This window comes from Oncorhynchus masou, chromosome 28, assembly GCF_036934945.1.
Source record: "Oncorhynchus masou masou isolate Uvic2021 chromosome 28, UVic_Omas_1.1, whole genome shotgun sequence".
Classification (NCBI taxonomy): domain Eukaryota; kingdom Metazoa; phylum Chordata; class Actinopteri; order Salmoniformes; family Salmonidae; genus Oncorhynchus; species Oncorhynchus masou.
In genome coordinates this window covers 74019976-74035365 of record NC_088239.1, presented here as the reverse complement: position 1 = coordinate 74035365, position 15390 = coordinate 74019976, and the positions used below count along the sequence as shown (strand labels likewise).

General features: G+C 43.6%; 1 protein-coding gene across 1 annotated transcript in view; it reads right to left on the bottom strand.

The window, feature by feature from the left end:
• The window catches only part of rapgef1b (Rap guanine nucleotide exchange factor (GEF) 1b), an 85000-nt gene that overhangs the window by 47646 nt on the left and 21964 nt on the right, over positions 1 to 15390 (bottom strand). The window contains 1 exon segment of the mRNA XM_064943266.1: positions 3308 to 3453. Coding sequence (XP_064799338.1) covers positions 3308 to 3453 — 146 coding nt within the window.

The window sequence follows — 15390 nt, the reverse complement described above, 5'->3', positions numbered from 1 at the left end:
ATTGTCAGTTAGATTACTTGTTGGTTATTACTGCATTGTCGGAACTAGAAGCACAAGCATTTCGCTACACTCGCATTAACATCTGCTAACCATGTGTATGTGACAAATAAAATTTGATTTGATATTATAACTTAATATAATACATCAATAAAAATCAATTTAGCCTCAAATAAATAATGAAACATGTTCAATTTGGTTTAAATAATGAAAAAACAAAGTGTTGGAGAAGAAAATAAAAGTGCAATATGTGCTATGTAAGAAAGCTAACGTTTAAGTTCCTTGCTCAGAACATGAGAACCTATGAAAGCTGGTGGTTCCTTTAAACATGAGTCTTCAATGTTCCCAGGTAAGAAGTTTTAGGTTGTAGTTATTTTAGGAATTAAAGGACTATTTCTCTCTATACGATTTGTATTTCATAGACCTTTGACTATTGGGTGTTCTTATAGGCACTTTAGTATTGCCAGTGTAACAGTATAGCTTCCGTCCCTCTCCTCGATCCTACCTGGGCTCAAACCAGGAACACATTGACAACAGCCAACCTCGAAGCAGCGTTAACCATGCATAGCAAGGGGAACAACTCCAAGTCTCAGAGCGAGTGATGTTTGAAACGCTATTAGCGTGCACACCGCTAACTAGCTAGCCATTTCATATTGGTTACACCAGCCTAATCTCGGGAGTAGGCTTGAAGTCATAAACAGCGCAATGCTTGAAGCACAGTGAAGAGCTGCTGGCAAAACGCATGAAAGTGCTGTTTGAATGAATGCTTACCATCTCTCAGTCAGACTGCTCTATCAAATCATAGACTTAATTATAACATAATAACACACAGAATTCGAGGCTTAGGTCATTAATTTGGTCGAATCTAGAAACTATCATCTCGAAAACAAAACGTTTATTCTATCAGTGAAATACGGAACCGTTCCGTATTTTATCTAACGAGTGGCATCCCTGAGACTAAATATTCCTCTTTCATTGGACAACCTTCAATGTTATGTCATAATTACGTAAAATTCTGGCAATTTAGTTCGCAACGGGCCAGGCGGCCCAAACTGTTGCATATACCCTGACTCTGCGTGCAATGAACGCAAGAGAAGTGACACAATTTCACCTGGTTAATATTGCCTGCTAACTTGGATTTCTTTTAGCTAAATATGCAGGCTTAAATATACACTGCTCAAAAAAATAAAGGGAACACTAAAATAACACATCCTAGATCTGAATGAATGAAATATTCTGATTAAATACTTTTTTCTTTACATAGTTGAATGTGCTGACAACAAAAATCACACAAAGATTATCAATGGAAATCAAATGTATCAACCCATGGAGGTCTGGATTTGGAGTCACACTCAAAATTAAAGTGGAAAACCACACTACAGGCTGATCCAACTTTGATGTAATGTCCTTAAAACAATACAAAATTAGGCTCAGTAGTGTGTGTGGCCTCCACGTGCCTGTATGACCTCCCTACAACGCCTGGGCATGCTCCTGATGAGGTGGCAGATGGTCTCCTGAGGGATCTCCTCCCAGACCTGGACTAAAGCATCCGCCAACTCCTGGACAGTCTGTGGTGCAAAGTGGCGTTGGTGGATAGAGCGATACATGATGTCCCAGATGTGCTCAACTGGATTCAGGTCTGGGGAATGGGTGGGCCAGTCCATAGCATCAATGCCTTCCTCTTGCAGGAACTGCTGACACACTCCAGCCACGAGGTCTAGCATTGTCTTACATTCGGAGGAACCCACGGCCAACCGCACCAGCATATGGTCTCACAAGGGGTCTGAGGATCTCATCTCGGTACCTAATGGTAGTCAGGCTACCTCTGGCGAGCACATGGAGGGCTGTGCGGCCCCCCAAAGAAATGCCACCCCACACCATGACTGACCCACCTCCAAACCGGTCATGCTGGAGGATGTTGCAGGCAGCAGAACGTTGTCCACGGCGTCTCCAGACTCTGTCACGTCTGTCATGTGCTCAGTGTGAACCTGCTTTCATCTGTGAAGAGCACAGGGCACCAGTGGCGAATTTACCAATCGTGGTGTTCTCTGGAAAATGCCAAACGTCCTGCACGGTGTTGGGCTGTAAGCACAACCCCCACCTGTGGACGTCGGGCCCTCATACCACCCTCATGGAGTCTGTTTCTGACCAATTGAGCAGACACATGCACATGTGTGGCCTGCTGGAGGTCATTTTGCAGGGCTCTGGCAGTGCTCCTCCTGCTCCTCCTTGCACAAAGGCGGAGGTAGCGGTCCTGCTGCTGGGTTGTTGCCCTCCTACGGACTCCTCCACGTCTCCTGATGTACTGGCCTGTCTCATGGTAGCGCCTCCATGCTCTGGACACTGCGCTGACAGACACAGCAAACCTTCTTGCCACAGCTCGCATTGATGTGCCATCCTGGATGAGCTGCACTACCTGAGCCACTTGTGTGGGTTGTAGACTGTCTCATGCTACCGCTAGAGTGAATGCACCGCCAGCATTCAAAAGTGACCAAAACATCAGCCAGGAAGCATAGGAACTGAGAAGTGGTCTGTTGTCACCACCTGCAGAACCACTCCTTTATTGGGGGTGTCTTTTTAATTGCCTATAACTTCCACCGGTTGTCTATTCCATTTGCACAACAGCATGTGACATTTATTGTCAATCAGTGTTGCTTGCTAAGTGGACAGTTTGATTTCACAGAAGTGTGATTGACTTGGAGTTACATTGTGTTGTTTAAGTGTTCCCTTTATTTTTTTGTGCAGTGTATATACTTCTGTGTAATGATGTTAAGAAAGGCATTGACGTTTATGGTTAGGTACATGTTGGAGCAACGACAGTCCTTTTTCAAGAATGCGCACCGCATCGATTATAACACAGGACACTCTAGATAAACTAGTAATATCATCAACCATGTGTTGATGATATTAGTGATTAGTGATTATGATTGATTGTTTTTTATAAGATAAGTTTAATGCTAGCTAGCAACTTACCTTGGCATCTTACTGCATTCGCGTAACAGGTTAGAGCGTTGGACTAGTTAACTGTAAGGTTGCAAGACTGAATCCCCGAGCTGACAAGGTAAAAATATGTCGTTCTGCCCCTGAACAAGGCAGTTAACCCACTGTACCTAGGCCGTCATTGAAAATAAGAATATTTTCTTAACTGACTTGCCTAGTTAAATAAAGGTGTTAAAAAAAACTAATCTGCCAAATCGGCGTCCAAAAATACTAATTTCCGATTATTATGAAAACTTGAAATTGGCCCTAATTAATCGGCCATTTCGATTAATCGGTCGACCTGTAGACGATTCTACACACACATACACACCTTGTTGACGGGTTTCTCTTGGCTCTTGACCACTGGTTCAACCTGCAACTGCTTGCCCTTCTTCGATGGCGTCCTCTTGATCTTGGGAGAGTGGAACTTGTCCATCAGCTTCATGGTGAAGGAGGAGAGGTGGGAGCGCTGCGAGTCTGAGGAGGAGAGGAAGAGAGAGATGAGACGTCAGTCAGAGGAGAAAGAATGGCAGAGAGGGGAAATAGAAGTAGCCTGGTAGATATGTAGGACTTTGGCACCACATTGAATGTCAGAGAAGTAGGCTAAAGCAAAAACCATGGAAAAACCCAGCACAAAATGAAATGATTTGAAACAGACAGAAATGAGGAGAAACGCTAAAATTTCTAATGCTTTACCCTAATGAACACAGCCCAGGCTAAAATAGAGAAACCATAAGAGTCTGAGGGAGATCAATAAGAGACAGTGCCAATCAAATGATCACAACCCTGACAAAATGGCATTGCAGTAGCAGTGTTTCTGTCAGTGCAGAAGGTCCTAACGGTTGTACTAGCATTTGCCCAGCAGGCAGTGTAGGCCTATCTGTCTGTGTTCAGCTGAGGGTGCAACAGAGATGCTATCAGGTCTTATCACGTTCTCATTTCCACTGTCTGTCCACAGACTTCCCTCGGTTGATAACATTGCTGCTGGTCGCTTCCATCTTTGAGAGGCCAGGCAGATTGGGAGTACACACACACACACACACACACACACACACACACACACACACACACACAGGAGCTGACAGATAGACACACACGAAAACATGCACACACACTCCAATCGCCACTGTCCATTGAGAATAGGCTGGTTAGTGGGAGAAGAGATGGAGAGATGAAAATCACTTTGTTGCATAATTGCCAGCAGCTTCATAATAGCAGAGTCATTCAGCGGAGTTTCCCCAAGCCGCTGCCGTGGTGTTGAAGATATTTGGGAGAGAATGGAGTGCTTCCCGTTACTCTCCTCCCTGGAGAACCTCCCCCCATCTCTGCGCTGTACACACACAGACAGACAGAGGTAGGAGATAAATACTAAATAGCCCTGTTATAAAAGAGAGAACGAGAGAATGAATGAGAGAAGGGAGACAGGAGAGAGAGAAAGAGATGGAGGCTAGACAGAGCTGCTCTTTTAGCTGATGCAATCCCCTGTACAATGTAGTGACCATATTAATAGATCCAGACTTGACTTCTATGGTAGTGACAGACATCTGGTTGTGGACCATCATCACTGCAGAACCACTAGGGGAAAACAACATAGGCCTCCATTCAGTGTGTTGTCTCTTTTTCCTCCAGTCAACAACAAAAAACACAAGCATTCCAGGGTTGAATGGCAGGAAATCGGTTATCGAGATTTACCGCCCAAAACCACTCCCTTGTCCCGGGACAAATAACTGCAAGAAGCCGATAAATTATAAAAAATGATTTGTATGAACAGCATGACGTGAAATGGAACTGTTAAATTATACGCAATGTCTAAATGTGGCTTCTCTACGGCCTTCTCTCTACATGATCAATCATCAACGCTCAGGCTGGGGACAGACAGCCCATTTCAGTATGGAGCGCAGTTCACAATGCATGTAGACCTATCATCTCATCATTGCAACTTGTTTTCTTGTGACAAGTTGGCCCTACATTTGCTGCAGCACAGCCTATTCTACAGTAGAACCGCTCCAGAGTACAGGCCTCAGTGTAACGCTCATTCCTTTGACAATAAATGTGAATCTGTCAGTCCTGTCTGGTCTAGCGACGGTGGGTTTGTGCCCATGGGCGATGTTGTTGCCGGTGATGTCTGGTGAGGACCTGCCTTATAACAGGCCTACAAGCCTTCAGTCCAGCCCCTCTCAGCCGATTGCGGACAGTCTGAGCACTGATGGAGGGATTGTGCGTTCCTGGTGTAACTCGGGCAGTTGTTGTTGCCGCCCTCCTGTACCTGTCACACAGGTGTGATGTTCGGATGTACCGATCCTGTGCAGGTGTTGTTACCAGTGGTCTGCCACTGTGAGGATGATCAGCTGTCCGCTCTGTCTTAGGCGTCTCACAGTACGGACATTGCAATTTATTGCCCTGGCCACATCTGCAGTCCTCATGCCTCCTTGCAGCATGCCTAAGGCACATTCACGCAGATGAGCAGGGACCCTGGGCATCTTTCTTATGGTGTTTTTCAGAGTCTGTAGAAAGGCCTCTTTAGTGTCCTAAGTTTTCATAACTATGACCTTAATTGCCTACCGTCTGTATGGGGGCGGTATTTTCACGTCCGGATGAAAAGTGTGCCCAAAGTAAACTGCCTGCTACTCAGGCCGAGAAGCTAGAATATGCATATTATTAGTAGATTTGGATGGAAAACACTAAAACTGTTTTAATGATGTCTGTGAGTATAACAGAACTTATTAGGCATGCAAAACCCAGAGGACAAACCATCCAGGAAAAGCTTTTTTTGAGGTGAAAGTGTTTTCAATGTGGATCTAGATTTGTAAGGCACTTGCTTGCAGTTCCTATCAATTCCACTGGATTTCAACATTCTTTAGAAATTGGTTGATGTTTTTCCTTTGAGAAATGAAGAAGTAGGGCTGTTCAGAATGAGGGTCGAGTCTAGTGTACTGTTGTGGTTGGGGCGCGCGACCTGAAAGCTCGCTCCACTTTTGTTTTTATCCGCTATTGAACGCAGTTTATCCCGTTTTAAATTATATTGATTATTTACGTTAAACAAATATCAGAAGTTGTATTAGGAAAGTTGTTTGAAATGTTTGGACAACGATTACAGGTAACTTATTAGATATTTTGTAGTCATGTTGCGCGAGTTGGAACCGGTGTTTTTCTGGATCAAACGCGCCAAATAAATTGACATTTTGGAGAAATAACGATGGAATAAATCGAACAAAAGGACAATTTTTTATGTTTATGGGACATATTGGTGTGCCAACAGAAGAAGCTCTTCAAAGGTAAGTCATGAATTATATAATTATTATCATTATATTATATGATATCAAGCAAAGAGGCCTGAGTTTGAAGGTAGGCCTTGAAATACATCCACAGGTACACCTCCAATTGACTCAAATTATGTCAATTAGTCAGAAGCTTCTAAAACCACAACATAATTTTCTGGAATTTCCAAGCTGTTTAAAAGACACAGTCAATTTAGTGTACGTAAACTTCTGACCCACTGGAATTGTGATACAGTGAATTATTATTCAGACAGATTATGAAGTGAAATAATCTGTTTGTAAACAAATGTTTGAAAAATTATGATGCAAATTTGTCATGCACAAAGTAGATGTTAACAAAGTATAGTTTTGGCAAGTCAGTTAGGACAAGAAATTTGTGGAGTGGTTGAAAATTAGTTTTAATGACTCCAACCTAAGTGTATGTAAACTTCTGACTTCAACTGTAGTTCAACCTCTTGAAACTAGGGGGCACTATTTTCACCCACGGGGTGAGATCTTGCGTGGAGCCCTAGATCGAGAGTGATTATCAGTGGTCTTGTATGTCTTCCATTTCCTAATAATTGCTCCAACAATTGATTTCTTCAAACCAAGCTGCTTACCTATTGCAGATTCAGTCTTCCCAGCCTGGTGCAGGTCTACAATTTTGTTTCTGGTGTCCTTTGACAGGTCTTTGGTCTTGGCCATAGTGGAGTTTGGAGTGTGACTGTTTGAGGTTGTGGACAGGTGTCTTTTCTACTGATAACAAGTTCAAACAGGTGCCATTAATACAGGTAATGAGTGGAGGACAGAGGAGCCTCTTAAAGAAGAGGTCTATGAGAGCCAGAAATCTTGCTTGTTTGTAGGTGACCAAATACTTATTTTCCACCATATTTTGCAAATAAATTCATAAAAAATTCATACAATGTGATTTTCTGGATTTTTTTCTTCTCATTTTGTCTGTCATAGTTGAAGTGTACCTATGATGAAAATTACAGGCCTCTCATATTTTTAAGTGGGAGAACTTGCACAATTGGTGGCTGACTAAATACTTTTTTGCCCCACTGTATATAATGAAATTGGCCCTTTATCTGTGGAATAAAGACCGATACAAATATTTCTGTAAAAGGCTAACATCGGCCGATAATATCAGTCAACCGATTTTATCAGTCGGGCTCAAATGTTCAATGGAAGTGTATGTGTGGAATTGGAGGTTGCTAAGCTAAATGACAGCAGTAAGTCACAGAGGTCTCAGTGCCAGCTGTTAAGTAATGGGAAGAGTACAAAGCAGCCCTCACACACAGAGACCAAGAGAGCGAGAGAGAGCGAGAGAGAGCGAGAGCGAGAGCGAGAGAGAGAGAGCGAGAGAGAGAGAGAGAGAGAGAGCAATATACTGAAAGAAGGGAAGGAGAGCAAGTGAAAAAACAGGGAGAAAGAGCAACACAGAGAAGAGAGATGGAGAGAGAACATCAGCTAAAAAGCAGTAGAGAGGATTGGGTGGTGATTAAATGAGAGTGAATCATCCGCTTAAAGTGCGACTCCCTTCATTTCCTCAAAGCACATATTAGCAGAAATTATGCATGGTGAATGACTAAGAGAGTTACCGATCACTTCCTGGTGAGTGTTCTCTTCTTCAGGGAGCTACAGACTCTCTCTGTGTGTGTGTGTGTGTGTGTGTGTGTGTGTGTGTGTGTGTGTGTGTGTGTGTGTGTGTGTGTGTGTGTGTGTGTGTGTGGTGTCACTGTTTAAAAACACAAGTGATTTAGAAAGGGGCATAATTAAAAGCCCACGATAAGTAGCATTAATAACAGCTTCACCAAGTGACTGACATAACGAAACTCTTATTTCTGACTATTGAGATGATAAATCAGCTGTTGCAGTCGTACTCCCGCATCTGGAATGTTGCAGGCCGAGGGAGGGAAGTCTGTCAGCTGAAAATTAACCCAGCTAGATGTAGTGTGGTTACGAGAGCAGCATCTGCGATCACTAGAACTTCATAAAAATACTACTCTTCTTAGAAATGGATAGAACTGGAATGCTACCATCACTGGTGTACCACATAATTCATAGACCTGATATGTAGTATAGATATTCATGGCTAAATAAATTATAATTCAGGATACTAGGGTTGTCGCGATAACAGTATTGCGATACTCTGAGGTATCATGGCAAAGAAACAAAACATGACGCGTACTGAATTTCCTGAGGAAAACAGTCCTAAAGCTGGTAACAAGAAGCCTGATGTTGTCACCCAGAATCCCATGTTTCTTTTCCAAGCTAAAGCACACTATATGTCACATACAGTGGGTTTTTAAAGGACCAAAGAGTTTAGTCTGCTTTGTGTTTTCCTTTTTGCCAAGGAAAATCAGGTATAATAGTATCGCGATACGGGTATCATGAAACCCTACAGGATATATGAAGTATATTACTGAAATAGTGCCGTGTGACCTGGCGGAACAGAGGCTGCCATTTGCAGGTAGACTCAAGCTGTTCTAGTCGCAGATGAAGAACTCACTGAGTAACAGATGTGAAGTTTAAAATAAGAAACCTACAGAGAAATGGAATGGAATGCAAGACTTCTCAAGGCACGTGAGAGAACCCCAAAAAAGTTGAATGCTGAGTGAATGATTTTATGCATCGCCATTGTTTTGATGTCTATACATGTGTTGCCTCATATTGGGGTAGGCTTGGCAGGGATCATGGAGGACTGGGTCCTGTCCAGTGATTGGTGGGGTTTTTCCTGTAGGGCTTCCGTTTCGAGCCACGCTCCAGAACAATGAGCCACAGGAAGGAGCACTGGGGCAGACAGGAAGTCAGATTGTGTTAAGGGGTGTGGCGTCAGTACACACCACTTTCGGACTCCAGGGACCAAGCACTCTCCATCCACTCCCATATAGTAGAGAAGGATACATTTTCAATTATTCCAGAGCTAGCCAGCTGAAGAGTTCCATCAGCCACTCCTGGGCTATAATCACCTATCCGGACCCGTTTTACTGTCGACGCAGAGCCCCACCGGGCCTTCACGACTGGACTACCGACATTATCTGCCCGAGGGAGTTATCCAACTGGCCCCTCCGTTGCGACGTTACCTGAACGCCCATCTGCGGCCCGCTAATCGCCAGCTATCTGAATAAGTCTATCGGACAGTTTTCTTAGGTCACTATAACTACATGTATATCTATTTTGCCTATTGGGTTGGTCCCCTCTACCACACGGAACCCCACTAATCTACCGATGGAAACACACGAGGTGGTTAAAAACAGACCTCCATCCTCTCTCAGCTTGCTACCGATGGCCCGGCTAGCTGTCTGAATCGCCGTGACCCCAACCAACTTCACTACTCGCTGGACCCTTATGATCAATTGACTAAGCATGCCTCTCCTTAATGTCAATATGCCTTGTCCATTGCTGTTCTGGTTAGTGTTCATTTCACTGTAGAGCCTGTAGCCCTGCTCATTATACCTTATCCAACCTTTCAGTTCGACCACCCACACATGCGATGACATACCTGGTTTCAATGATGTTTCTAGAGACAATATCTCTCTCATCATCACTCAATGCCTAGGTTTACCTCCACTGTATTCACATCCTACCATTCCTTTGTCTGTATTTATACCTTGAAGCCATTTTATCGCCCCCAGAAACCTCCTTTTACTGTCCGTTCTGGATGTCCTAGAAAACCAATTCTCATAGCTTTTAGCCGTACCTCTACCCTACTCCTCCTCTGTTCCTCTGGTGATGTAGAGGTGAATCCAGGCCCTGCCGTGCCTAGATCCACTCCTATTCCCCAAGCGCTCTCTAATGATGACTTCTGTAACCGTAATAGCCTTGGTTTCATGCATGTTAACATTAGAAGCCTCCTTCCTAAATTTGTTTAATAAAGCTTTAGCACACTCTGCCAACCCGTATGTCCTAGCCGTGTCTGAATCCTGGCTTAGGAAGACCACCAAAAACACTGAAATTTCCATCCCTAACTACAACATTTTCAGACAAGATAGAACAGCCAAATGGGGCGGTGTTGCAATCTACTGCAGAAATAGCCTGCAGAGTTCTGTCCTAATATCCAGGTCTGTGGCCAAACAATTTGAATTTCTACTTTTAAAAACCCACCTCTCTAAAAACAAGTATTTCACCGTTGCCGCCTGTTATAGACCACCCTCTCTGCCCCTGGCTGTGCTCTGGACACCATATGTGAACTGATTTCCCCCCCATCCATCTTCAGAGCTCGTGCTGCTAGGTGACCTAAACTGGAACACCTCAGCAATCCTACAATCTAAGCTTGAAACCTTCAATCTTACACAAATTATCAATGAACCTACCAGGTACCACTCCAAAGCCGTAAACACGGGCACCCTCATAGATATCATCCTAACCAACTTGTCCTCTAAATACACCTCTGCTGTTTCAACCAAGATCTCAGCGATCACTGCCTCATTGTCTGCATCCGTAATGGGTCAGTGGTCAAGCGACCTACACTCAGCACTATCAAACTCTCCCTGAAACACTTCAGCAAGCAGGCCTTTCTAATCGACCTGGCCCGGGTATCCTGGAAGGATATTGACCTCATGCCGTCAGTGGAGGATGCCTGGTTATTAAAAAAAGCCTTCCTCACCATCTTAAATAAGCATGCCCCATTCAAGAAATTTAGAACCAGGAACAGATATCACCCTTGGTTCTCTCCAGACCTGACTGCCCTTAACCAACACAAAAACATCCTATGGCGTTCTGCATTAGCATCGAAGAGCCCCCGTGATATGCAACTTTTCAGGGAAGTTAGAAACCAATATACACAGGCAGCTTCCGGCAACAAATTCAAAAAAGTTCTGGAACACCTTAAGTCCATGGAGAATAAGAACACCTCCTCCCAGTTGCCCACTACATACTGAGGATAGGAAGCTGTCACCACCGATACATCCACTACAATTGAGAATTTCAATAAGCATTTTTCTACAGCTGGCCATGCTTTCCACCTGGCTACCCCTACCCCGGTCAACAGCACTGTACCCCCCCACAGCAACTCGCCCAAGCCTTCCCCATTTCTCCTTCTCTCAAATCCAGTCACCTGATGTTCTGAAAGAGCTGAAAAATCTGGACCCCTACAAATCAGCCGGGATAGACAATTTAGAAAGGGTCCAGATTATCTGCCGAAAATGTTGCAACCCCTATTACTAGCCTGTTCAACCTCTCTTTCATGTCGTCTGAGATTCCCAAACATTGGAAAGCTGCTGCGGTCATCCCCCTCTTCAAAGGGGGGGACACTCTTGACCCAAACTGCTACAGCCCTATAACTATCCTACCCTGCCTTTTTAAGGTCTTCGAAAGCCAAGTCAACAAACAGATAACCGAACATTTTGAATCCCACCGCACCTTTTCCGCTATGCAATCTGGTTTCAGAGCTGCTCATGGCTGCACCTCAGCCACGCTTAAGGCCCTAAACGATATCTTAACCGCCATCGATAAACAATACTGTGCAGCCGTATTCATAGACCTGGCCAAGGCTTTCGACTGTCAATCACCACATCCTCATCGGCAGACTTGATAGCCTTGGTTTCTGAAATGATTGCCTCGCCTGGTTCACCAACTACTTCTCTGATAGAGTTCAGTGTGTCAAATCAGAGGGCCTGTTGTCCGGACCTCTAGCAGTCTCTATGGGGGTGCCACAGGGTTCAATTCTTGGGCCGACTCTTCTCTGTTTACATCAATGATGTCGCTCTTGCTGCTGGTGAGTCTCTGATCCACCTCTACACAGACGACACCATTCTGTATACGTCTGGCCCTTCTTTGGACACCGTGTTAACAACCCTCCAGATGAGCTTCAATGCCATACAGCTCTCCTTCCGTGGCCTCCAACTGCTCTTAAATACAAGTAAAACCAAATGCATGCTCTTCAACCGATCGCTGCCTGCACCTGCCCAGCATCACTACTCTGGACGGTTCTGACTTAGAATATATGGACAACTACAAATACCTAGGTGTCTGGTTAGACTGTGAACTCTCCTTCGAGACTCACATCAAACATCTCCAATCCAAAGTTAAATCTAGAATTGGCTTCCTATTTCGCAACAAAGCATCCTTCACTCATGCTGCCAAACATACACTCGTAAAACAGACCATCCTACCGATCCTCGACTTCGGTGATGTCATTTACAAAATAACCTCCAATACCCTACTCATTAAAATGGATGGAATCTATCACAGTGCCATCTTTTTTGTCACCAAAGCCCCATATACTACCCGCCACTGCGACCTGTACGCTCTCGTTGGCTGGCCCTCGCTTCATACTCGTCGCCAAACCCACTGGCTCCAGGTCATCTACAAGACCCTGCTAGGTAAAGTCCACCCTTATCTCAGCTCGCTGGTCACCATAGCATCACCCACCTGTAGCACGCGCTCCAGCAGGTATATCTCTCTGGTCACCCCCAAAACCAGTTCTTCCCTTGGCCACCACTCCTTCCAGTTCTCTGCTGCCAATGACTGGAACGAACTACAAAAATCTCTGAAACACTTATCTTCCTCACTAGCTTTAAGCACCAGCTGTCAGAGCAGCTCACAGATTACTGCACCTGTACATAGCCCATCTATAATTCAGCCCAAACAACTACCTCTTCCCCTACTGTATTTATTTATGTAGCTCCTTTGCACCCCATTATTTCTATTTCTATTTCGCATATTATTCCACTGCAAATCTACCATTCCAGTGTTTTACTTGCTATATTGTATTTACTTCGCCACTATGGCCTTTTTTTTGCCTTTACCTCCCTTATCTCACCTCATTTGCTCACATCGTATATAGACTTATTTTTCTAATGTATGTTTGTTTTACTCCATGTGTAACTCTGTGTTGTTGTATGTGTCAAACTGCTTTGATTTATCTTGGCCAGGTCGCAATTGTAAATGAGAACTTGTTCTCAACTTGCCTACCTGGTTAAATAAAGGTGAAATAAAATAAATAAATAGGAGACTAGTGTGACTATGCCACATGTCAACTAAATGACTTGTAGACATGTAAATGGGAAGTCTTCCTCCAGTGTGTCTACCCATTCCTCGATCCCTCCCCTTAGTATGGACTGTGCTCCTTTAATGTTTTTCACTGACTTGCCTGGTTACATAAATGTTTTATTGAAATTAATAAAATACCCTGACTGTGTAAGTGAACTCTAATTCCCTACAGAATTACCAACTACGCACCATAACAACTCAGGACTACATTTTCATTTATTTACCCAAACTACACCCATACAGACCTTGCTTTAGGACATGTGCAGGACAATCAACCTCTCCTTTTCCATCTCTGTTATGTCCTCCATCCGTCACACGCTCTCATTATTCGCAGGCTACGTGAAACGTGCTCACACACCGTCTCCGTTCTTCAGTGAGTTTTAATGCAGTTCAACAGTTGATAGAGTAAATAACAATAAACTGGGAGCTGACGGATTGGTGGACCATGTCTAACAGAGCACAGTGAGAATGTAAACCACAGATAGATCTACTAATAATGTGCGGATCTATTATACTTAAGTGATAATGCCAGAGAAGCCGGTGTTTGGATTATACAAATCTCCACTGTCGAAAACTAAAAGTTAGTCTAAAAGAAATAGGAGATATTGCCTAGATGCTTTTTATAGTGGAGATCAAGTTTATAAATTGTCTGGCTGGGCTGATGAGACAGTGGATTGCGCAGTGAGATGGAACAGAGTAAATAGGCATTTCATAGCTTCAGTCAGGGGTAACTTGTGGAATAGATACCGGCTGGAATGAGGATTTAACCAATCAGCATCCAGGATTAGAACTACCCATTGTATAATATTATAATGGACAAGTGTGTTACGGTGTTTTGATGTCCCTCTATGGCTGTGATGTCCCCATACAATCCATTTCTGACAAACCTGAAATGCTTTGGCTCTAACCTCAAAGATGACAACTATAAGGCCTGCAGATGTCTACAAGAGGAGATGCCCAAGTCTGATAGGCGTACTCCCCTATCATGTGACTATCAGGGGGAAATCCAGCTCTGTCAATTACAGTGCCTTCAGAAAGTATTTAAACTCCTTGACTTTTTCCACTTTTATTTTATTACCCCTTTTTATTTTTCTCCACGACTTCGTGATATCCTATTGGTAGTTACAGTCTTGTCCCATCATTGCAACTCTCGTATGGACTCAGGAGAGGCGAAGGTCAAGAGCCACGCGTCATCCGAAACACAACCCCCCCCCAGCCGTACTGCTTCCTGACACACTGCTTGCTTAACCCGGAAGCCAGCCACACCAATGTGACGGAGGAAACACTGTACAGCTGGCGACCGAAGTCAGCGTGCATGCGCCCGGCCGCCACAAGGAGTCGCTAGAGCGCGATGGGGCGACTCTTATACAAATGCTTGTGTAGCTATGGTTGAAAAGCATATTTTGAAAATCTGAGATGACAGTGTTGTTAACAAAAGGCTAAGCTTGTGAGCCAATATATTTAATTCATTTCATTTGCGATTTTCATGAATAGTTAATGTTGCATTATGCTAATGAGCTTGAGGCTATGATTACGCTCCCGTATACGGAATTGCTCGACGCTAGAGGTTAACAAGTCACATAAACACTATTATTGCACATCGTGCAATTTAACAAGACTTTTGAATGACTACATTATCTCTGTACCCCACACATACAGATAATTGTAAGGTCCCTCAGTCAAGCAGTGAATTTCCAACACTCAACCACAAAAGACCAGGGAGTTTTTCCAATGCCTTGCAAAGAAGGGCAACTATTGGTAGATGGGTACAAATAAAAAAAAGCAGACATTGAAGTTATTAATTACAATTTGGGTGGTGTATCTATACACCCAGTCACTACAAAGATAAAAGCGTCCTTCCTAACTCAGTTGCCGGAGAAGAAGGAAACCGGTTCTTGAATAATAAAAGTTCTAAATACGCTTTATGAGTAGTTCATGACCCAAGGATGGAAACACAAATAATTTATTTTAAAATGGGGCTTTTCCATTTATACTGTTCAATCCAACCCCAAAACAAACATAATTTTCAGGATATTGATCAATTTCTAAATTTCCTGTACTTTTATTATCATTTCCACACTGTGCCATGCAGTATAATATGCCACTTTATATAATGTTTACATACCTTACTTTACTCATCTCATATGTATATACTGTACTC